The sequence below is a fragment of the Dendrobates tinctorius genome, unplaced genomic scaffold, assembly GCF_039654945.1.
Source record: "Dendrobates tinctorius isolate UK_male_01 unplaced genomic scaffold, ASM3965494v1 ptg000059l, whole genome shotgun sequence".
Taxonomy (NCBI): Eukaryota; Metazoa; Chordata; class Amphibia; order Anura; family Dendrobatidae; genus Dendrobates; species Dendrobates tinctorius.
Genome location: NW_027361727.1, coordinates 14,798,216 through 14,822,803, shown reverse-complemented (window position 1 = coordinate 14,822,803; position 24,588 = coordinate 14,798,216). Strand labels below are relative to the sequence as shown.

Here is a 24,588-nt window from a genome sequence, read left to right as displayed (position 1 = left end):
TGTCGCTTTATCTGACCTTGACCGAAACCCGTAGGAGTTTTTTTCACCACTGAAACTAATTGCACCTTTTATCTGACCTTGACCGAAACCCGTAGGAGTTTTTTTCACCACTGAAACTAATTGCACCTTTTATCTGACCTTGACCGAAACCCGTAGGAGTTTTTTTCACCACTGAAACTAATTGCACCTTTTATCTGACCTTGACCGAAACCCGTAGGAGTTTTTTTCACCACTGAAACTAATTGCACCTTTTATCTGACCTTGACCGAAACCCGTAGGAGTTTTTTTCACCACTGAAACTAATTGCACCCTTTATCTGACCTTGACCGAAACCCGTAGGAGTTTTTTCACCACTGAAACTAATTGCACCTTTTATCTGACCTTGACCGAAACCCGTAGGAGTTTTTTTCACCACTGAAACTAATTGCACCCTTTATCTGACCTTGACCGAAACCCGTAGGAGTTTTTTCACCACTGAAACTAATTGCACCTTTTATCTGACCTTGACCGAAACCAGTAGGAGTTTTTTCACCACTGAAACTAATTGCACCTTTTATCTGACCTTGACCGAAACTCGTAGGAGTTTTTTTCACCACTGAAACTAATTGCACCCTTTATCTGACCTTGACCGAAACCAGTAGGAGTTTTTTCACCACTGAAACTAATTGCACCTTTTATCTGACCTTGACCGAAACTCGTAGGAGTTTTTTCACCACTGAAACTAATTGCACCTTAATTAGTTGTTAGGCGCCACGGCTGCCTAAATCATTCTTAGCACATGGTGAGGGGTATTTGTTATTTTATCAATGTGTGGGGTGTTACGTTACATATTTTTGTATCATTTTCACATAAAATAATCATATATTTCACTTATGTTCAGGCTATGGAACACATTCTCATTGCAATAGGGTAACGTTGCAGCGCAATGTAAATGTAAATCAAATCAATTGCGGAGCGGGTCAAGGAGAAGCGTATGGAGAATGATAGGAAAAGTAATGAGAGAGGTAGCTGTTGGGGCTGAGGATGTGGAGAGCTGAGCAGAAGAGATAAAAGGTTATACTCATTAAAGGTTCGGGTTTGCCACACAAGGCAATAACACGTGTAGCCTTTTCAGCCTGTTTTTGAAGACACGTTACACTTTAGCTGAGAGTTCAATACCTTAATTAATTATTCTAAATTTGTTATATTAATTAAGGCACAGCAACCAACTAGTAAAAATCTAATCTGAAAAATTAAAACTTTTAAGGCTCTATGCACACATTGTTTTTTTTAATCTCAGACATGAGTTTTTCCAGCAGAAGACGCTTCGGGGAACTCTGGCGTTAATTTTTTTCCTGAAATTGTCTTTTGTGTTGTTTTTTTTTCAATTTCCTGAGTGTTTGTTTTTGCAATGGTTTCGGGCATCGACATATTTTTTTGAAGGATATTCACATGGTTATTGTAAATTTTTTTTCACTCCATTGAATTTTTTTTAAGCAAAGATGATGGCAAAATGCTTAAAAAAAAAAAAAAGACACATGGGCGTCTTTTGAGGCTTCCCATTAACTTGTATTGCATATTTTTTAAGCTTTTTCCAAGCAGAAAATGACAGAAGAATGGACTTGTCACTTTTTTGGCCTTTTTTTTAGAAACCCGAGGCTGTGAAAAGATATTCAAAAGTCTGAACATATACATTTCTATCTGAAAACCACTTATTGTGCACATGTTCATCCTTTTGAGTCTTTTTCCGCATAGAAAACCACTTGAAAAAGGCTTTGTGTGCACATACTCTAAGGATTTAAAAAGTTCTTATACTCCTTTTACCACTCACCTCTCCGGCTCCTCCGCTCCTAGCCGTCACGTGTCTGGTCCTCATCACCGCCATGAGTGTTGAAATCCCCCAACCTCTTCATGCTCCGTCAGGACTTCCGCCTCTGTTGAGGACGGTTCTGTGCATATTTGCATAAGATCACAGTGCACATGGTATCATGACATTGTCACCTTACGCTCACTTGTGCAAAATCTTCCTAGTCTTCATCAGAGCCAAAAGTCCCAGCCTAATATGAAGAGGCACGGGTATTTCAGTGCTCACGGCGGTAATAAGAAGATGCAACCGAACAAGTGTTGGTGAGTAGAGTTGAGCGAATTTTTCAAAATTCCGTCCCGATTATGATTTTGTTTTTGCAATATTTGCCAAACACAGCCGAATGTCATAGAAGTCAATGGGAGTAGAAATGAATGAAAAAGTTCAGAACCAATCGTCAAGCATAAATTTGACATGAATAGCATACCAATATGGCATGAATATGGCAAATTCTGATTCGGCAACCGATTCCGAACATACAGTATCCGCTCGTCTAGTAGTGAGGACCAAAGGGTCGAAGAGGTGAGCAGTAACGGGAGTATAAAAAATATTTGTTTTGGGTTCTGGAGAGAGTCGAGAGTATGTTAGATGACATTAAAATTAACTTCTCTGCGAAACAAATTTCCAGGGAAAATTTTTCTGAACACATGAATTCAAGTTTTGCCTGATCCACTCATCTCGAGCAATAATACTTTGATATTTTCCATATGATTTGCCAAAACATTTCATTACTTATTGAAGATTGTTTTGTGGCAGTACATAAATAGCTAAATAAATGTTAATAAAGTTTATTAAAAAACAGATGTGTCCTTTCTGTATTCTCACAGCGTGCGCCTCGACAGGTGTCAGGTTTAAAGGCAAGTTAGGGCAGGTGCAGACGATCGTATTTTCCGTCAAAGCGTGATCCGAAGAAACGTCAGATCGCACTCGGACTAATATTATTTTATGGGGCCGTGCACATGTCCGATTTTTTTTTTCTTGGACTGAGCCGGTCCGAGGAAAAAATCGTTGCATGCCAGAGTTTGCGCCGAGATTCACCAGGCCATCCAAGTCAACGAGTCCATTGAAAACATCAATTTTGGTATTTTGATCTCAGCAATGTACAAATGAAGAAATTCCTGCATGTCTTAAGGCCAAAAGAGGCAACACAGAGGCAACAAAGTAGGTTACATAGGACACTGGTATTATTGACTCCTTGTGGTTTGTGGGGCTTTGTAGCAGATGAGCCTCAAGAACTCATTAATACACGTCATGAGAGGTTTTATAATTAAGGGGGTTGTCTCACAACAGACATTTATGGCTCATGATTCATTTCTAATAGATGTAGGTCTAACCTTAGGCTAGTTTCACACTTGCTTTTTTTTGCAGCGCGTTTTTCCCGCAAAAAAACGCATTAAAAAAACGCATACAAATGCATACAAACGCTGCGTTTTTTTCCAGCATTTTAATGCGCATGCAGGAAAAAAACGCAGCGTTTTTGCGCGTTTGTATGCGTTTTTTGTGCGTTTGCGTTTTTTTACAGATTTTGGAAAAACCCCACAAAAAAGAAAAAACAACCATTCAACAACACACAAGACCAATGGGACTTCATTGTGGGTGTGGTATGTTAATATATATAGACCCTGTCTACAGTATTCTTCACATTTGCTTGATTCTTCTCGTGACCATGGATCTGCGCTGGAAGAGTTTTCACTTCAACTTGGATTTGGACATCGCGATGGCTCAGGCGTATGCAGTTGCTTGCCATGAACAAAGGAAGAGAGAGAGGCAGCGAAGACGGCGGCGTATGTGGATACATCCGATTGTTGAACTCCGGGAGAGCCGTGGGGCATACCACACCCTCTACAGCGAGCTACGTGCAAACCCGGAGAAATTTACTGATTATATCCGGATGTCCCACGAAAGTTTCATGGATTTGCTTGCTCGTGTCCAACAATCCATCCGGAGACAGGACACACAGCTCCGTCGTGCGATTCCTCCTGAGGAACGGCTACTGGTGACATTACGGTATGTTTTAAAAACAAAGGGGTGTGGTCTGATGTTTTTTTTTGTAAATTTAGTATTCAAAACCTTGGGTAATTAGTTTTCGTGAATGTACTAATATTTTTTTTTATAGTTTTTAAAAATAATATACATAAATATTAATTTTACTTCTTTGTCTGTTCACAGATTCCTGGCGACTGGAGAAACCCTATCCTCACTACACTTCCAGTACCGTATTGGAATCTCTACCTTGTCTGGAATTGTTGCTGACACCTGCCGGGCTCTCTGGAATGTTCTTTGCCCAGAATTTATGCCCCTGCCCACCGCTGAAAAGTGGATGGAAATTGCTGACAAATTCTGGACAGTATGCAATTTTCCCAACTGTTTGGGAGCTGTTGATGGGAAACACATACGGATCATCAAACCCCAAAGAACGGGATCTGAGTACTATAATTACAAAAAGTACTTTTCAATAGTACTCATTGCAATTGCGGATGCCGGATGTATGTTTGTAGCAGTGGACATTGGAGCATTTGGCCGTGGTAATGACTCGCAGGCTTTTAAAAACTCAGACATGGGCCGGAGGTTGTATGGCAACCAATTTAATTTCCCTATGCCACGGCCTCTTCCTCACACCGAAGCTCCGCCACTGCCCTTTGTAATGGTTGGCGATGAGGCTTTTCAAATGTGCGGAAACTTACTGAAACCCTACTCCAGCCGGGACTTGGACCACACCAAAAAAATTTTTAATTACAGGCTGACCAGGGCCAGAAGAACTGTCGAGTGTGCTTTTGGGATTCTTGTTTCCAGATGGCGAATTCTGGGCACGGCCATTAATCTTAAACTTGAAACAGTCGATGAGGTGGTGAAGGCCTGTGTGGTTCTACATAACTTTGTGATGGCTAAAGAGCACACGACCTTTGAACTGGACGATGATGCTCCTAACCCATTGCCTGAATTCACTCAGCACACTCTCAGGTCATCCGTTGAAGTTGGCCAAATGAGGGACAAATTTGCGGCCTACTTTATTTCTGATGTAGGACGGGTGCACTGGCAAGATGAAATGGTGTAATGTTGTTGTTTATGGTAATAAAAATCCTTATTTGATACCATTACTGAGTGCACTATATTTTTTAAACTCCAATTAATTAAAAAACTTCCCATGTATAACTGAATTTTGTTATGTTCACACACCTGGGCAGGTAAATACACATACGAGTTAAAATGCAGCATTGCTAGTCTGCGTGAAATATATTGGAATGAGCAAAGCTGCAGGCCATGAATCAGGAAACCATTTTTTTTCAAGAGAAAATTGTGCAACTAGTTTAAAACAAAGTATGTGATTTTCTCAAAACACAACCCTCAAAACCCAACCCCAATGAAAGTCCATGGGGAATACAAGTCAGCATTGAGTGGATGAATGTAATCTGCTCATGTAATCTGCTCCATTACAAGTTATTACACTAGGCCTTGGAATGACTATACTAGGCCGTGGTATTTCAAATATGAGTATAGTAGGCCTTGGGGCTAGTAGTATAGTAATATGTGAAATACCACGGCCTAGTATAGTCATAACAAGGCCTACTGTAATAACTCGATTTTTAACAACTAGCATCTTGTTTCACCAAAAACAAAGTGTTGAAACTAGAAAGAAACTTATTTTTTAGACAAGTTTCAACAATTTGTTTTTCATGAAACCAGATTCTATTTGGTAAAACTAGAGTTATTACACTAGGCCTTGGAATGACTATACTAGGCCGTGGTATTTCAAATATGAGTATACTAGGCCTTGGGGCTAGTAGTATAGTAATATGTGAAATACCACGGCCTAGTATAGTCATACCAAGGCCTACTGTAATAACTCGATTTTTAACAACTAGCATTTTTAACAACTAGCATCTTGTTTCACAAAAAACAAACTGGTGAAACTAGAAAGAAACTTATTTTTTAGACAAGTTTCAACAGTTTGTTTTTCATGAAACCAGATTCTATTTGGTAAAACTAGAGTTATTACACTAGGCCTTGGAATGACTATACTAGGCCGTGGTATTTCAAATATGAGTATAGTAGGCCTTGGGCCTACTAGTATAGTCATATGTGAAATACCACGGCCTAGTATAGTCATACCAAGGCCTACTGTAATAACTCGATTTTTAACAACTAGCATCTTGTTTCACAAAAAACAAACTGGTGAAACTAGAAAGAAACTTATTTTTTAGACAAGTTTCAACAGTTTGTTTTTCATGACACCAGATTCTATTTGGTAAAACTAGAGTTATTACACTAGGCCTTGGAATGACTATACTAGTCCATGTTATTTCACATATGACTATACTAGCCCTTGGGTTGGTTTTTAACATGTATTTACCCATCAGTGTGTGTGAGCGGCGCAAACAACATTAATGAAACTTATTAATGGTGAACCACAAATGTAAATTTATTTTTTATCACAAAAAAAAAATTATTTTTTACGGCGTTTGGGGGCAGATGGTTTCAATTTGGGGGTGTGCAGGGAATATGCAACACTTGCAGTTGAAGATGGTGTTTGAGGGGAAGGGGCAACAAAACTTGTGGGGGAAGGTAGTCCAGTTAAGGGAATTAAACTTGGAACACTTGTAGGAGAGGAAATCTGTTCAGTTACATTAGTTGTAATGGCATGTCGCCGTAGGCTTGTGTGCCTGGACCGACTTTGGCCCAATGCCCGCCTTGATTGATTTCGCCTTGAAGTAGGGGCAAATATGGAATGTAGGTCCCCCGTCTGCTGGTATGGCTGCTGCTGCTGAGGTGGCGGCTGCTGCTGCTGAGGTGGCGGCTGCTGCTGAGGTGGCGGCTGCTGCTGAGGTGGCGGCTGCTGCTGAGGTGGTTGCTGCTGCTGCTGAGGTGGCGGCTGCTGCTGAGGTGGCGGCTGCTGCTGAGGTGGCTGCTGCTGCTGAGGTGGCGGCTGCTGCTGAGGTGGCTGCTGCTGCTGAGTTGGCTGCTGCTGCTGAGGTGGCTGATGCTGCTCTTCGTTGTCAGTGCTCGTCCTTGCAGGAGGACTGGTGGCGGCAGTGATGGCCCAGGTTTGCAGAGTGGTGGTGGCAGGGCTACTACATGTTGTTGTAGCGGCAGGGCTGTTCCATGTTTGCCTAGTGGTGGCTGAGCTCCACGCATGCATGGGATTGGCGGTGGTGCTCCAGACAGGAGCAGCGCTTGCCATGGTGGTGTCGGTGAAGTGACCAGCTGCACTCAGACTTGTGGTGGTGTAACGGTGGGTGTCCTGGCTTTGAATAGAGGTGTCCGTGCAGTGGTATGCAGCACAAGTCGGTAGTGAGGTGAAGCGAGTCAATGGTGGCACAGGTGGAAAGGACACCACTGACTGCTGACCGTACCGATTATGCTGCATAGCCTGCAAGAAAGCATTGTTGCAGGCCTGCAGCACATTCAGCTGTTGATCAGGACTAAGGTGTTCCGCCATGCCCTTTTCAATCTTACTAAAAAAATGGTGTGCTGGTCTGTTGAGGTCGGCCTCCAGACGGTCAAGGCGCTGTTCTACAGAATTGAAGCGGTGTTCAAAGTGGTTAAAACCACGTTCCATGAGTGCAAAACCGCTTTCAACTCTGTCGGACAGTGACTTGAGGCTGGAATTAAATGTCTCGCTCAAATGCATAAACTCGGGCAAGACATTCCTGTCCAAGGCCCTCTGCCGCTGGCGGGTAGTGCCCGCATAACCAGTGGCAGAGACCTGGGACAGGGGAACACCTGATGGCCCAGCTTCCTGGTCACCAGCTGTGTGTGTGGCTGACCTGCAAGGTGCTTCCTGGCTGTCGGATGGCTGGGACGGGTCAGAGGACGTCCGAGGAAGGACCGCTCCAGGGCCAGGTTGCAGGGTGCTGCTCCAGGTGCTGTGGAAGAAAGGAAAATCATTACTACCATGCCTTTACAAGAAGCATCAGCTGTGGATTAGAAAAACACAGATTAATAAAAATAAAAACCCAAAATGTATAATACTTACGATCTTGTGGCAAGGACCGGTCTTAGGAACTGCAACGCGTGATAGTGACGGTATCTAGTTCTGGTCCTTGACGCAGATCCACTGCGAACCTGGCCCTCAGCACGAACATCACTGTTGAAGCGGTCCTTGATTGAACGCCAACGTGTTCGGACTTTGTCCACTGTTGATAAAAAAAAACAGTGCCGTCAAGGACAACAGTCACTGCGGCACAATGTAGCAATACAATACTCAAAGCAGTCACTGTAGACCCCGATGACACTGTTGGGTTTCCTGCTAGAATACGCCAAGCACGAAACCCAACAGTGCCGTCAAGGACAACAGTCACTGCGGCACAATGTAGCAATACAATACTCAAAGCAGTCACTGTAGACACCGATGACACTGTTGGGTTTCCTGCTAGAATACGCCTAGCACGAAACCCAACAGTGCCGTCAAGGACAACAGTCACTGCGGCACAATGTAGCAATACAATACTCAAAGCAGTCACTGTAGACACCGATGACACTGTTGGGTTTCCTGCTAGAATACGCCTAGCACGAAACCCAACAGTGCAGTCAAGGACAACAGTCACTGCGGCACAATGTAGCAATACAATACTCAAAGCAGTCACTGTAGACCCCGATGAAACTGTTGGGTTTCCTGCTAGAATACGCCTAGCACGAAACCCAACAGTGCCGTCAAGGACAACAGTCACTGCGGCACAATGTAGCAATACAATACTCAAAGCAGTCACTGTAGACCCCGATGACACTGTTGGGTTTCCTGCTAGAATACGCCTAGCACGAAACCCAACAGTGCCGTCAAGGACAACAGTCACTGCGGCAAAATCTAGCAATACAATACTCAAAGCAGTCACTGCAGACCCCGATGAAACTGTTGGGTTTCATGCTAGAATACGCATAGCACGAAACCCAACAGTGCCGTCAAGGACAACAGTCACTGCGGCACAATGTAGCAATACAATACTCAAAGCAGTCACTGTAGACCCCGATGACACTGTTGGGTTTCCTGCTAGAATACGCCTAGCACGAAACCCAACAGTGCAGTCAAGGACAACAGTCACTGCGGCACAATGTAGCAATACAATACTCAAAGCAGTCACTGTAGACACCGATGACACTGTTGGGTTTCCTGCTAGAATACGCCTAGCACGAAACCCAACAGTGCCGTCAAGGACAACAGTCACTGCGGCACAATACAGAGCAGGGAAATACTCACTAAACGCCTTTTTGGAGGATGCTGTGGCGCTGTCCCAGCCATCCATCAACGCTGCGGCCACCTCATTCCATAGCCGCCGGGTCACCACATTGTCCTTGTACAGCCGGTCACGGCTGTCCCACAACGGCGAACGCTCCTGGACCAGGCTGATGAGCTGCTCATTATCCAGGTAGACGTCTTCATCCCGTTGTGGAACCTAGACAAAACACATTCATTAGAATAATCAAATTTAAATTGAATAAAAAGTTACAAAAAAAGAAACAAAAAAATGAGTAAAAATAGAAGATAAAAAATAAAGAACATTACAAATCATTTGATACTTACATTCCGTATCACCACCGGGACTTGGCTTCGCTGCTCCTGCTCTTCGCCCTCACTAGTGCCGTCCGCAGATGATGATGACGATGTCTTAAGAAAGTTGAAAAAAACGTAAGAGATTTGGAGAAGCAGCAGATATACTTACCAGATGCACGAAAATAATCACCTCACGGTCTGCTTGCGCCAATTCCTGCCGCGATGGGGAATACTCTGATTCTGAAGACATACTGCATGTAAAAATAATAAAAATCATTAGTACATACATAATTTAAAAGGACAGGCATATAATGTAATATACTCACATTCTTCGCTGATATAATGGGTTCTTGGTTGACTGTCTGCTCTTCAATCTCTCAGTGTAGTAGTGGCAGAGTTTTGGCAGGCACCTCCTTTATATAGACTTTTTTTTTTTGACTTTAGAAGATTCTAACTAGGATAAAAAGTGGACACCACCCAAAAAACGCAGCGCTAAAAAATCGCATACCTGCGCATGCCAGTGCGCACGTATGCGCATCCATAGGCTATAATGGCCATTTTTAGCGCAAAACGTGCGCATACGTGCTCATGCGCTTTTTTCCAGGGCCAAAAAATGCAACATGCAGCGTCTGGAAAATACCAACGCACACCCCAAAAAAACGCAGCGCATGAAAATCGCATACATGCGCTTACAAGCGCGCATGTATGCGCACCCATGTTAAATATAGGGGAAAAATCGCATGCGCACGTATGCGTTTTTTTCCAGCGCTAAAAAACGCAAATGTGAAACCAGCCTTAGAGATTAAAGGGGTTGTCAAGTCTAAAACTAAAAGTCTGCTATTACTCTATGCGACCGCAGACTTGTGAATCATCACATTGCGCGCACCAAGTGTTGTGAGTATTCTCCAGTGCAGGGAGAGGAAGGAGCATGACCGCAAGTATGTGATTTGCATACATGTGTTCACCTGCCAACTAGACTGTATCTGGCCTCGCGTAATGCAAGTGTATTGAGCACGGTCGGATACAGTCTAGTCGGAATTTGGCCAGAAGTATGCAGTGCACGGAATGTGAGGATTCACAAGTCTACAGTCACAGAGTGAGTGTAGACTTGTAGTTTTAGACCAGACAACCCTTTTAACATCCACCGTTCCCCTTTTCCATCTGGTGCTTGATCCCTATAGGTGGCTTGTATACACCAGCTCTGTCCATTCAGGGCTGTAGGAGATCTGCATGCTGCCGTGCGCCGTGCGTATGCGGTCAGCTATGTTCGGAGCTCCCATAGCAGTGAATGGAAGAAGTGTGGCGCATGTACGGCCCCCTCTCTGGTCACTGCAGGCCAGACATCAGGTAGAAAGAGAAATTGGGGCCCCCGGAGATTGGTGCAGGACCTAGAAGTGAGACCACCATCTCTTAGATATTTATTGCATATCCTGTGCCGTTCTCAACAACATCCCATCTGTATTCAGGGCATGTAAACTCTTTACGCGCAGCCCTACTTCAATAATAAAAGAAAAACAATAATAAAACTCTACATTGCAAAGACAAATTTGGCCTCATCATCTACAAATATCATTGGCGTCAAAGGCTTACAAGTTCACTGCGGCAGCATCAGGAGGGAATACAATTCAGTCGTACATTTTTTATTTTATTTTTTTGCTTTTATTTATGATCAATTTATGTGTTTCTTGCAAAGAGAAGATCTGAATAAACAAAGGGAAAATATTTTGGACTAGATTTGTCGGCACAAGACGGTGTAATTTTAGGATATTTTTTCTTAAAAGCAATGCTCGTGGAAAGCACAAAGACATTGATTACATATGTGGCTCCATAAGCCGGAATCACGAGGCGGACGACTCTGATTTGTCTGATTATACAGGATCACTAACGCTTCAGTGGTCAATGTCTGGTCTACACCCACCGTGGAATCTAATAGTCATATTATTATTATTAGCATTATTTAAGGGCCTTCAGCTCGATCTCAATCCATGGTGACTTGATGAATGAACGGTCGGCAGGAAGATCAATCTGGCGCAAGCCTAGATGGTAGTGATGGGCGAGTATACTCGTTGCTTGGGTGATCTCCGAGTATTTTGGCGTGCTCGGAGGTTTAGTTTCTGTCACAGTAGCTGCATGATTTGCGGCTGCTAGACAGCCTGAGTACATGTGGGGATTGCCTAACAAACAGGCATTCCTCACATGTATTCAGGCTGTCTAGCAGTCACAAATCATGCAGCTGCGTCGACAAAAACTAAATCTCCGAGCACGCCTGGGCAACGAGTATACTCGCTCATCACTACTAGATAGGTCCACCAGGGTCTTCTTCTCTGCCATCATCTTGACTGTATCAAGCCATCGTGTTGCTGGTCTTCCTCTTCGCCTTGTTCCTTCTATTCTTCCGACCATGATGTCCTTCTCCAGTGATCGCTCTCTACGTATGATGTGTCCAAAGTAGGCAAGTCATCGATTGGTAATCCTTGCTTCGAATGACATGTCTGGCTTGATTTGTTCCAAAATTGATTTGTTTGTTCTTCTTACCATTCATGGTATTGATATCATCCTTCTCCAGCACCAAGTTTCGAAAGCATTGATTCTTCTTTTGTCTTGCTTCTTTATCGTCCAGGTTTCATAGCCATATGTCATATAATAGTGACATATGATCGTCATATTAGACCCTTCATAAACTGGCAATTTTCAATTTTTCCATTTTTTTTCCCCGTCAAACTATCCTTATGAGAGTTTGTTTTTTACAAACAGAGTTATAGTTTAAAATGAAATTGTTCATTTTACATACAATGCGCTGAAAAGTTAGTGGTAAAAAATCCAAATGTGTTGAAGTGGTAAAAAAAAAGAGCAATTTCAACATTTTTGGTTTTGTTTTTTTTTTTGGAGGGGGTTGGGAGATCGCATTTATGGTAAACTGGCTACAGGACAGTACAATTACTGCCTTACCAAGGTTTTACCTTTTTTTCTTTTTAATAAAAAGAAAATCTAATTCAAATTTGTAGGAATAAAGTAAAAATTAGTTTGCGTCGCCATTTTCTGAGACTGGTAGCATTTTCATAATTCTAACAATGGAGCTGTGTGAGGGCTCGCTTCATTTTTATTGTAGCATTTTGAGGGATGCACAGTATTTTGATTGTGTTTTGATTTTATTTTTTGGAGGGAGAAAACAGTTTTAGTTTGAATCTGCTTTTTTTTACATTGTTTACTGCATGGGTGAAATAATTTGATAGCTCTGACTTACAGTGGGGCAAAAAAGTATTTAGTCAGTCAGCAATAGTGCAAGTTCCACCACTTAAAAAGATGAGAGGCGTCTGTAATTTACATCATAGGTAGACCTCAACTATGGGAGACAAACTGAGAAAAAAAAATCCAGAAAATCACATTGTCTGTTTTTTTTTCATTTTATTTGCATATTATGGTGGAAAATAAGTATTTGGTCAGAAACAAGCAATCAAGATTTCTGGCTCTCACAGACCTGTAACTTCTTCTTTAAGAGTCTCCTCTTTCCTCCACTCATTACCTGTAGTAATGGCACCTGTTTAAACTTGTTATCAGTATAAAAAGACACCTGTGCACACCCTCAAACAGTCTGACTCCAAACTCCACTATGGTGAACACCAAAGAGCTGTCAAAGGACACCAGAAACAAAATTGTAGCCCTGCACCAGGCTGGGAAGACTGAATCTGCAATAGCCAACCAGCTTGGAGTGAAGAAATCAACTGTGGGAGCAATAATTAGAAAATGGAAGACATACAAGACCACTGATAATCTCCCTCGATCTGGTGCTCCACGCAAAATCCCACCCCGTGGGGTCAGAATGATCACAACAACGGTGAGCAAAAATCCCAGAACCACGCGGGGGGACCTAGTGAATGAACTGCAGAGAGCTGGGACCAATGTAACAAGGCCTACCATAAGTAACACACTACGCCACCATGGACTCAGATCCTGCAGTGCCAGACGTGTCCCACTGCTTAAGCCTGTACATGTCCGGGCCCGTCTGAAGTTTGCTAGAGAGCATTTGGATGATCCAGAGGAGTTTTGGGAGAATGTCCTATGGTCCGATGAAACCAAACTGGAACTGTTTGGTAGAAACACAACTTGTCGTGTTTGGAGGAAAAAGAATACTGAGTTGCATCCATCAAACACCATACCTACTATAAAGCATGGTGGTGGAAACATCATGATTTGGGGCTGTCTCTCTGCAAAGGGGCCAGGATGACTGATCCGGGTACATGAAAGAATGAATGGGGCCATGTATCGTGAGATTTTGAGTGCAAACCTCCTTCCATCAGCAAGGGCATTGAATATGAAACGTGGCTGGGTCTTTCAACATGACAATGATCCAAAGCACACCGCCAGGGCAACGAAGGAGTGGCTTCGTAAGAAGCATTTCAAGGTCCTGGAGTGGCCTAGCCAGTCTCCAGATCTCAACCCTATAGAAAACCTTTGGAGGGAGTTGAAAGTCCGTGTTGCCAAGCGAAAAGCCAAAAACATCACTGCTCTAGAGGAGATCTGCATGGAGGAATGGGCCAACATACCAACAACAGTGTGTGGCAACCTTGTGAAGACTTACAGAAAACATTTGACCTCTGTCATTGCCAACAAAGGATATATCACAAAGTATTGAGATGAAATTTTGTTTCTGACCAAATACTTATTTTCTACCATAATATGCAAATAAAATGAAAAAAAAACAGACAATGTGATTTTCTGGATTTTTTTTTCTCAGTTTGTCTCCCATAGTTGAGGTCTACCTATGATGTAAATTACAGACGCCTCTCATCTTTTTAAGTGGTGGAACTTGCACTATTGCTGACTGACTAAATACTTTTTTGCCCCACTGTATGTAGATGTGAAAATAACAAATACGTTGATTTTTTTTTTGCTTAATTTTGAAACTTACAAAAAGGAGATGATTCAAATTATATTTTTTATTTAATGTATTTTTATTTACTTTTTAGTCTTCATAGGGGACTTGATTCTGTGAATGTTGGATTGCTTGTTCTATATACCTCAATACTACAGTATAAGAAATAGCAATTTCTAAGGAAAATGATAGTCTCCTATGAAGCCCAGCCTGTGGCTGCCCGCAATTGCATTGATTTAAAAAAAAAAAAAAAACAGTGATCAGAGCTAGCTCCAACTACTGCTGTTTGAGGCATATGCCAGCTGTATAACACAGCTTGCACCCATTGTACATTGAGCGGGCTCAGTTACTGAGACTGCTCCATAAATCGAAACACATGTTGGGAAATGGTCAAGAAAATGAAAATGTCTTGAGCAGGCTCAGGTACTGAACCCGCTCCATGTAATGGCACATGTTGGCAAAGGGTCACGAAAATGAAAATGCCTTGAGTAGGCTCAAATATTGAACCTGCTCCATGTAATGGCACACATGTTGGCAAAGGGTCAAGAAAATGAAAAAGCCTTGAGTAGGCTCAGGTACTGAACCCGCTCCATGTAATGGCACACATGTTGGCAAAGGGTCACGAAAATGAAAATGCCTTGAGCAGGCTCAGGTACTGAACCCGCTCCATGTAATGGCACACGTCTTGGCAAAGGGTCAAGAAAATGAAAATGCCTTGAGCAGGCTCAGGTACTGAACCCGCTCCGTGTAATGGCACACATGTTGGGAAAGGGTCAAGAAAATGAAAAAGTCTTGAGCTGCCTCAGGTACTGAACCCGCTCCATGTAATGGCACACATGTTGGGAAAGGGTCCATAAAATGTCCTGGCCAAGCACAGTATTTTGCTCTGATTTCCCCATTACAATCTGGTTCTCTATGCAAGTGGGTGTCCCAATGGGTGGGCCATCTGCGATCAGTTAGTTATCACCCCTCATATTGAATGGAATAACGTTCTAAGATGTGAATAAACCGTTTCACTGCATTCACACCTATAGCTTCACGTATTGAGTACACCCGTATTCACACATGCAAGGTGATTTTAATTCTTTTTTTTTTTTGCATAAACCTACTAAACATTAGAGTAAGGGAATCTGCTTCATATGGAAGAACAGTTAGCAGTTATTGCTCCTGGTTTACCCGTGAACCAGCAGAAAGTAGCTATACGTGCTGTCTCATCATCAGCGAACAGTGATTGGTACTGATAATGTTATTTTGGAATTATAACAATTAACATTGTTACACCATGTAATAGAAAGTAACTGTCCCCGATGTCTGACAACTAAACCCCGCACTTATGAAACTTTCATAGTGATTGTTAGCGCATATTAAAACTTTCTTATATTTGATGAGAAGTTGTATTAACCGTATATAACCCTCATTATCGTCCTGTGATAAGCGGATCTGAAGGCGCATGCTGGATTTTCTATTATTCTTTTTGACAGTGAACCCCTTACTGACTGCGGAGCTCTGCTCAACTGAATCAGTCTGTAGAATTCCCTGAACCATGAAAATATAATGCAGGATTCATTTACAAATTAGATAAACAAACATCCAAATCTATCTACTGTATCTGTCCATCTATCTATCTGTCTATCTATCTATTATCTATCTATCTATTATATATCATCTATCTATTATCTATCTCTCATATCTGTTATATATCTATCTGTCTATTATCTACCTACAGTTGTGCTCAAAAGTTTAACTACCCCAGGAGAATTTTTGCTTTCTTGGCCTTTTTTCAGAGAATATGAATGATAACACCAAAACTTTTTCTCCACTCATGGTTAGTGGTTGGGTGAAGCCATTTATTGTCAAACTACTGTGTTTTCCGTTTTTAAATCATAATGACAACCCAAAACATCCAAATGACCCTGATCAAAAGTTCACACACCCCATTTCTTAATACCGTGTATTGCCCCCTCTAACATCAATGACAGCTTGAAGTCTTTTGTGGTAGTTGTGGATGAGGTTCTTTATTTTCTCAGATGGTAAAGCTGCCCACTCTTCTTGGCAAAAAATCTCTAGTTCCTGTAAATCCCTGGGCTGTCTAGCATGAACTGCTCGCTTGAGATCTCCCCAGAGTGGCTCAATGATATTGAGGTCAGGAGACAGAGATGGCCACTCCAGAACCTTCACTTTGTTCTGCTGTAGTCAATGACAGGTCAGTTTAGCCTTGGTGTTTTGGATTATTTTCATGTAGGAACATCCACGTATGTCCCATGCACTGCAGTATTATCTGACAACGTGCTGCATTTATCTTTCATTCAACTTTTGCCAAGAAGAGTGGGCAGATTTACAATTTGAGAAAATAAAGAACCTCATCCACAATTCCCACAAAAGACTTCAAGCTGTCACTAATGTTAGCAGGGGCGATACACGGTATTAAGAAATGGGGTAGGTGAACTTTTGATCAGGGTCAGTTGGATGTTTTGGGTTGTCGTTATGATTTAAAAAGAGAAAACACAGTAGTTTGACAATAAATTGCTTCACCCAACCACTAACCATGAGTGGAGAAATAGGTTTGGTGTTATCATTCATATTCTCTGAAAAAAGGCCAAGAAAGCAAAGATTCTGCCGGGGTATGTAAACTTTTGAGCACAACTGTAGATTGATAGATAATAATGATAGATATGATAGATAATAGATACATAATGGATAGAATAGCTAGATATGTGATAATAAATAAACTTTTGAGCAAAACTGTATTTTTATCTATTATCTGTCATCTGTTTATCTATGTATCTAATTATCTATCTATCTTGTAAAAAAAATTGAACCGCACAATACCAGTTTGCGGGTGCCCAGGCCTCCTCAGCAATGCATCCAATACTTGCCCCAATCCAGACAGAAGTAAAATGGAAGGCAGAACTCCATTAGTTTAAATGTGAAAAAAGTTGATTTTATTTAGACCCATATGACATGGCCATGTCATGTGGGTCTAAATAAAATCCACTTTTTTTCACCTTTAAACTAATGGAGTGCTGCCTTCCTTTTTACTTCTATCTATCTATCTATCTATCTATCTATCTATCATCTGTCTTTCTGTCTTATTTTGACTTTTTCAAAATGTCTCAAATGTTTTATTCAAATGTACTTGAGCGCCTATTTTTTTGTGTACAGTTTTAGACCAACTTGTTACTTTTTAGTGCGTATTGAAAGGATTGTGCAACATTTTCAATAGATTTTTATTCAGCAAGAAATCCATGAGTGCAAGTGAAAAGACAAGACAAAAAAATAACTTGAGTGTAACTACGTTTAACAGACTTTACATACATCAATTGTGCAGGGAGATATAAGAATCGTTTAATAGATCTCATCAGAGAAATCTGCTTCTTTCCCCACTTATGACCTTCCCCCTGCCTCAAATATTTGCGATTAACTCTGAGCTTTCTAACAACTAGTTTACCTTACTTCAAAGCTGAATTCACAGGTACACTGCTCAGTGCCACTTTATAAATTCCTCCTCTGCTTCTTCTGTCTGTGTGCTAAAAAAATAAATGAAAATCAAGAATCCTTAGTGGGTAATCTCTGTGTTTCGGAACCCTCTTAGCAGGTTAGTCCTCCCACTTGCTTACAGTCCATTTTAAATTTAAGGGAACCTGTGATTAGATTCTTGGGCTTAATCAATTACAGCTTGGTTGCACAGCCAGGTAGGTTTTACTCTGAAACGATTCAGAGAAAGTATAGTCTAAAAAGCTGGAAGCTCTGGGATATTCTCCATGTACACACATGGAAGACCTACCAATCAACTGGAGCAGGGTAGAGAGAAGTTAAAAGGACATTGGCAGACTAGTCAGGTCTGACTCTATCATCCTCAGCTGGCTTTGCATATTGTGCTTTTTCTAAAATGCTGGATAGTTTCAGAGAAAAACAATCCTGGCTGCAAATAGAGAATGCGATGAAGAAAATTGTGGAAAAATGCAGGAACCAAGTCATATAGTGGCCAGAAATTGTTATTTCTCGTGTACACAAATTTCCACTTATTCTGAAAAATTACTTGAAAGCATAGATACTATTTAAAGAAAACTTCAAATGTAACTATCTGTTAAGATAGTAGTATGCATTGGGAGCCCATGAGAAAATCAAAGGAAGAAAGACAATCAGGTGAGAGAAAGACACCAGCTTTATTTAAAGAACTGGAATCTATCAAAAGTCTGATATTCACAATACATGTTTGTAGAAGTGTATAGTAGCAAGAACAAAGGTTTCTGAGGACCTCAGAAGAAGAGCTATTAATGCCTATCAGGATGGACAAGGTTAAAAACCATCTCTAAAGAGTTTGTCTTCAATGTATGTACAAGTCCCCTCTGAAATGAAAAGTGCTGCAGAATGTTGGTGCTAAAGAAATAAAAATAATTATTATTATTAGTTTGGACTCCATCAATCCACAGTAAGACAGATTGTAGACAGATACAGGAAATTCAAGACCAATATTACCCTCAGGAGCGATCAACAAAACTAAAATCACATCGGAACCCAAGGTATCCTCTAAGCAACTAAAGGCTTCTTAAAAACTAGCTTCTGTTAATGTTCATGAGTCTCTCATCAGGAGCAAGGAGAAATCCAATGGTCTCCAAAAAGAGCATTGATGCCCTTCTGTGGTTTACTAAAGATCACCTGCTCCATCCAGAAGGCTGTTGGAACATTATTTGGTGGCCAAATAAGACTAAAATAGATCTTTTTAGATTAAATGAAAAGTGTTATGTTTGGAGAAAGATGAACATTGAATTACAGCGGAAAAAAACACATGCGATCTGTGAAACGTGGTGGTGGTAATAACATAGTTTGGACTTGTTCTGCTGCCTCTGGGCCAGGACAGTAGCCATAATTGATTGCATATTGAATTCTAAATTTTACCTGCAAATTCTAAAGGAAAATGTTAGGACATCTGTCCATGACCTAAATTTCAAAAGAACATAGGTCAGACAGGAAGACTCAATGACCCAAAGCACAAAGTTGTTTTATGAAACAATTGTTAAAGAAGTATGAAGTTAAAGTTTTGGAATGGTCAAAGTCCTGTACTTAATCCTATAGAAAGTATTGTGGAAGGACATGAAAAGAGTAATTCATGGGAGAAAACCCACCAACATACCAGAGTTGAAACTGTTTTGCTGAAAGGAATGGGCTAAAATTCCTCCAAGCCTATATGCAAGATTAATCAAAAATGACCAATGCTGTAGAAGAAGACCTGGACGGCAAAATTTATGAAACTGAACATGAGGTTCTTGGTCTAATATTCTGATCAGACTGTATAAAGCCCACTGCCACGTCACGGTGAACCTCTCAGTGGGTCTCTAACTTTTTACAGCCTTAAAGGTGTGACACTGTACGTCAACCACTTCAGTAACGACAATGCACCAGCAGGGCTGCCGACCTGGTGTCTCACAGCACCCATGCGGCAAAGCGGAGTCCCCAAGACTCCAGGCCACACCAGGACTCTAGCTCCTTTCATGTGATGTTGGTGCTGTATGGTGGCCATTGTTGCCCTGGTTTTGTGCTTGTGGGGCGGTGCGGTCTGGAGTAATGTAAACTCAGCCTTGAAGCATGAGCGCTGTGGGGGCACTAGGTCGTCCACACTGATGGTGCATTGTGGTTGGCGCACCACGCCACTCCATTAATGCTATAAAATTTATGGACCTACTAAAAGGTTCACCATGACGTGGCAGCGTGCTTCATGCCATCTTATCATAATATTAAACTAAGAACCTCCTATTCAGTTGTGCTACATTTTTTTGAGCTTCAGCTCAACGTATGATTTTTGGACGTGTGGTCCATGTCTTTTTCTACAGCATTGAATAATCAAAAATTACTTCAAATGTTATTGCTGCACCAGATTCTGAATGGAAAGGTTCACATACTTTTTCCATTCAGACACGTGGCATTGAATCCTTTTTTCCTCAATGAAAAAAAATTGCCAAAGTCTAATATTTTTTGACTCAATTGTTTGGGTTTCTTTATCTACTTTTATGACTTGTGACGAGAAAACGTGATGCAGTTTTATACGAAATTTACGCAGGAATATGGAAAATTTCGAAGGGTTCACAAATGATTAAGCACCGCTGAGAGAGATTGCCGTGTTATTTTGCAATATTCAAGCCTATAAAATTGTTGACCATTGCAAAGGAAAAGAATGTGCCCTATATCCCGGCCGTCTCTTTCTGCGTGGCAATATTTCCTGATATCCAAACGGTTCTATAGGATGATTGTGTAGGAGGAAACTGTCTCTTGGTTTTTGATGGAGGAGTATACTGGTGTGAAGGCTCACAGGGTGAGATCGCCCCTCCTTCTCCTAAAATATATCCCACTGCATTATTTAGTATCTCCCAGGTGTGGGGGAGCGTTAATAATAGATTTATCACTCTCCACCAATATCTTTTCTCTTTATCACCTTTCAGCATTTTGCAGCTTTTCTGATTTTACACCCAATTTTTCATAATTTCAGGCTTGTTTTCATGATAATTTTTAGACCTCTGTAACCCTCAGTGCTGCATCTTCTGCCTGATAGTCCTCATTTCTATAACTTGTTTTCCACTTTTCAGAAATTATCGCTATATGATGATATTATACAGTTCTTAGGCTGGTTTCACACTAGCGTTTTTTAGCGCAGCACATCGTGCGCGTACATGCGCAATGCGCCCCTATGTTTAACATGGGTGCACATGGTCTAGCGTTTGTAAGCGCTTTTGTGCGCATGCGTTTTTTTCCAGTGTGCGCCTAGGCGCGCCGGACGCACCCTGTTGCATTTTTTGTGCGCCCAACCTGTGCATAAAAAAAAGCATGCGCACAAAAGCGCACGGAATGCGCAAAAAAAAATCACATTACAGTCTATGGTAACGCTGGCGTGCGCATGGACATGCGCACATCAGCGTTTAAAAACGCATGCGTTGTAAGAGTTCACATGGCAACAATCTGGTTAAAACGCATGCGCATAATATAAGCAACTGCATGCAAAACGCTTGATGCGTTTTTTGTATGTGTTTGGACTGCGCACCCAGCGCAGCGCAAAAAAACGCTAGTGTGAAAGTAGCCTTAGACCTCTGTCTCAATCTGTGCCGCATCTTCTGCCTGAGCACACCAATTTCTGTTTCTACTTTTTCAATTTTCCCCTTTTAACTCTCTATGGCAGTGTTACGTTGTTTATAAACTTTTGTCTCCCTTTGTTCCACGTGACAATAACCATTTATATTCCTTCGTTTTCCACTTTTCCCCACTTCCTTCTATATGGCAGTATTATACAGTTTTAAGACCTCTTTCACCCTCTGCACTGTATCCTCCACCTCATCATTTCCAATTTTATATAATTTTTAGACCCCTGTTCTGCATCCTCCTCCAGATCATTCCTATTCCTGTTTTTTTTTTTTGCTTTTCTCTCTTTAGCTCTATTTGGCAGTGTTACATAGATTTTAGACTTGTGACTCACTCTGTGCTGCATCCTTCTCCCATCTTTCCTTCTTTCTGTTCCTTTTCTTTCCACTTTTCCCCATTCACCTCTATATGGCAGTGTTATATATTTTTTTAGCCCTCTGTCTCCCTCTGTTCTCCATCCCTCCTTCTTTTCCTTCTTTTTTTTTTACTTTTCCCCATTCACCTCTATATGGCAGTATTATATAGTTTTTTAGACCTCCTCCATCTCCCTCTTTTCTGCATCCCTCCATCTGATCATCCCACCTTCTTTTTTTACTTTGTCCCATTTAGCTCTATATGGCAGTGTTATATATTTTTTTAGCCCTCCATCTCACTCTTTTCTCCATCCCTTCTTCTTTTCCCACTTTTCCCCATTCACCTCTATATGGCAGTATTATATATTTTTTAGACCTCCGTCTCCCTCCTTTTCACACCCCTCTGTCTGATCATCCCTCCTTTTACCACTTTTCCCCATTCACCTCTATATGGCAGTGTTATATATTTTTTTTAGCCCTCTGTCTCCCTCTGTTCTCCATCCCTCCTTCTTTTCCTTCTTTTTTTTTTTTACTTTTCCCCATTCTCCTCTGTATGGCAGTATTATATAGTTTTTTAGACCTCCTCCATCTCCCTCTTTTCTGCACCCCTCTGTCTGATCATCCCCCCTTCTTTTACCTCTCTCTTTCCACTCTCTGATTCCCACTCTGTTTGGGTTGCTGTCACTGTCTACCCCTCTGGTTTCTCGCCTACGTCTTGGCGTGCACTTTCCTCCTCTTCCTCGTCCATTCCCCCTTCCCACACCTGTCTCATCCCATGCTCTGTGTGCTCCTTTCTCTCCCCTCTCTCTCTTTCTCTCACCCTTTCTCGCTCTCCCCCACCTTCTCTCTCTTCTCATCCCTCTCACCCCTCCCCCTCTTTCCTCCCTCCCTCCATCCTCTTTCTCTCTGCAGCACACACAGGCAGATCTCTCTTTCTCTCTCTCTCTTTCCTCTGCTGTTGATTATTCTTATCTCTTTTTTTTTATTTTTATTTTTTAATAAACCTTTTGTTTTTTATTTTTTTTTTGGGGGGGGTAAAAGGAGACTTATAGGGTTTGCATTTTTTTTTTTCCAGCTGAGGGTAAGGAAATTCTAGCAAGAGCATCTCGGAAAACACAGAAGCATCTGAAACGGAATATTCGTATGGTGAATCTGTTTTTTTTTTCCTCTATGCCACAATCCTCCTTTCCTCCTCCATTTCTCTCTTTCGCTGTCCATGATGGTGAATTCGCTACAGCTTTACCGGATGAGATTTATCCACGCTGAGGGCTTTCTGAAATAAACCAGGGCACTTGTCTGTTCCTCTGCTTTGTCATTTTTTTCCCTGGATTTCTGCAAACACAAGAAGAAGGACTGATTTTTTTGGGGGGTGAGCCTTTGGGGGGGGGGATCCCCCCAAAATATCAAGAATTTTTTTTTTTTTTTTTGCTTGTCACATTTTTAATCTGGATATTGTAGGGAATCAATGGATGCTGGAGGAGGCTAATGCCCACCAATGTAACACCCCTCATTTTCTTCCCAGACAGAAGCTTTCTACCTCTCCATTTGGGCATCGGAGGGGGAGATAGTCTGAGACAGGCAATGGGGGTCAGCATGACATGCTGATTTGGGAAAGGAAAGGCTTGTGATTGCCCTTTCCCCCTGGCCCCCAGAGGAGCATCGGACAGCCCCCTGGGGGTCATGGCCAGTTTCGGCCACTGGGTTCGGACCCTTTTGCCCCTTGGCCTTTTGACGTTGGCCAGGGTCTCGGACGCAGCACGGGTATCATCCAGCCTCAGCACCACTCACCATGTGCACCATTTCCATAACAAGCATGGAACAGTCCCTATCGCCATTAACAGGACCCCATTCTTAACAAGAGGGGGACATGGTGAGTATAATATTGTGATCATATATATGTTCAAAAAATGTTTGGAATATTAGAAGCGCTTCATCTGGACGGTGTTGATCTGTTCTGTGTTTTTTTTTTCCCTTCTACAGTGCTGAGAACATGGGGTTGGATGTAGGGGCCACTGAACAGGAGACGGGGAGGATTAATTGGGCAATTTTAACATCATTCCTTTCAGGTTAAATAATGTAGTACAAGGTTTTTGCAGAACCGGAGGAGCTGCTCGGATTTGTCTCGTTCTGCATTTTCGCAGGAATCATGTCCAGATTACAGCTGATACGTCTAATCTTCAGATACAGATTTCGTGAGTGATATTCTCCTCCGTCGGTGCAATGGTGCTCTGTCTTATCCTATTGCAGGTTCTGCTCGTTGATGTATTCTGTGCGTTGCATTGGTGTAAAGGATGGGGGGGGGTTATGAAACGTTTCTGGAGGACCTGTTAGTGCTTCCGTTCTTGGGGTGGAAGAATGGTGGAAGGTAATGTCATGGTGCGAAGACTGTATAAGATGGATCCATGCTCCTTGGTGTCCATTTTAGAATGTGATCCGGATCTTTTATACGAAGTCGGAGCTTCTCTTCGTTCGATATTGTAGGGGATTAAGATGCCAATTACGGCCAAATTGGTGACCCTAACGATGTTGTTGATCCCAATGAACTCCTTTTGATCTCTCTCCTTCTCCAATCCATCTCATGGAGATGATGACCGTGATGTCTGACACACGACTAGAAAACTCTTGGTGGTCATGTTCTTTCATCGAACCCCCCCCCTCCCGAATATAATCAGTAATATCTAGCTGGAAGACCTCTACCTTGTGATTGTAGAGGATCCACAGTATTTCGAGCAGGATAGTTATTGATTCCGACCGATGGGCGGCTCGAGCATGCTCAACTGGTTATAAAGCATATTTATTTGATGCTAGGGCAGCGGCGTTATGATATTTTCTTACTTAGTATCTTGACTTGCCAAGAAGAAAACTACAGGAATTTCATAAGTGCCTCACTGCAGGAAATTATGTA

General features: G+C 41.9%; 2 protein-coding genes across 16 annotated transcripts in view; one reads left to right on the top strand and one right to left on the bottom strand.

Moving 5' to 3' along the window:
* Positions 1 to 24,588, top strand: part of NRXN2 (neurexin 2) — a 900,728-nt gene that overhangs the window by 582,567 nt on the left and 293,573 nt on the right. The window contains exon 1 of one of the 15 annotated variants that reach the window (XM_073578441.1): positions 21,163 to 23,553. The exons of 12 other annotated variants lie outside the window; for them this stretch is intronic. In XM_073578441.1, coding sequence (XP_073434542.1) covers positions 23,364 to 23,553 — 190 coding nt within the window. In that variant the 5' untranslated portion in view covers positions 21,163 to 23,363. Of the gene's footprint in view, positions 1 to 21,162; positions 23,554 to 24,588 lie in introns of those variants that run through there. 2 more of the 15 variants (XM_073578442.1, XM_073578440.1) reach the window with 2 other exon arrangements.
* Positions 6,080 to 9,250, bottom strand: LOC141092360 (uncharacterized). The gene is made up of 2 exons (XM_073578427.1): positions 7,818 to 9,250; positions 6,080 to 7,707 (listed from the first exon to the last, which is right to left on the bottom strand). Exon 2 carries the CDS (start codon positions 7,470 to 7,472, stop codon positions 6,288 to 6,290), a length of 1,185 nt encoding a protein of 394 aa, XP_073434528.1. The 5' UTR covers positions 7,473 to 7,707; positions 7,818 to 9,250; the 3' UTR covers positions 6,080 to 6,287.

Coding starts and splice junctions, on each gene's coding strand:
- LOC141092360 (XM_073578427.1), bottom strand. CDS start 7,472: ATGCATTTGAGCGAGACATTTAATTCCAGCCTCAAGTCACTGTCCGAC.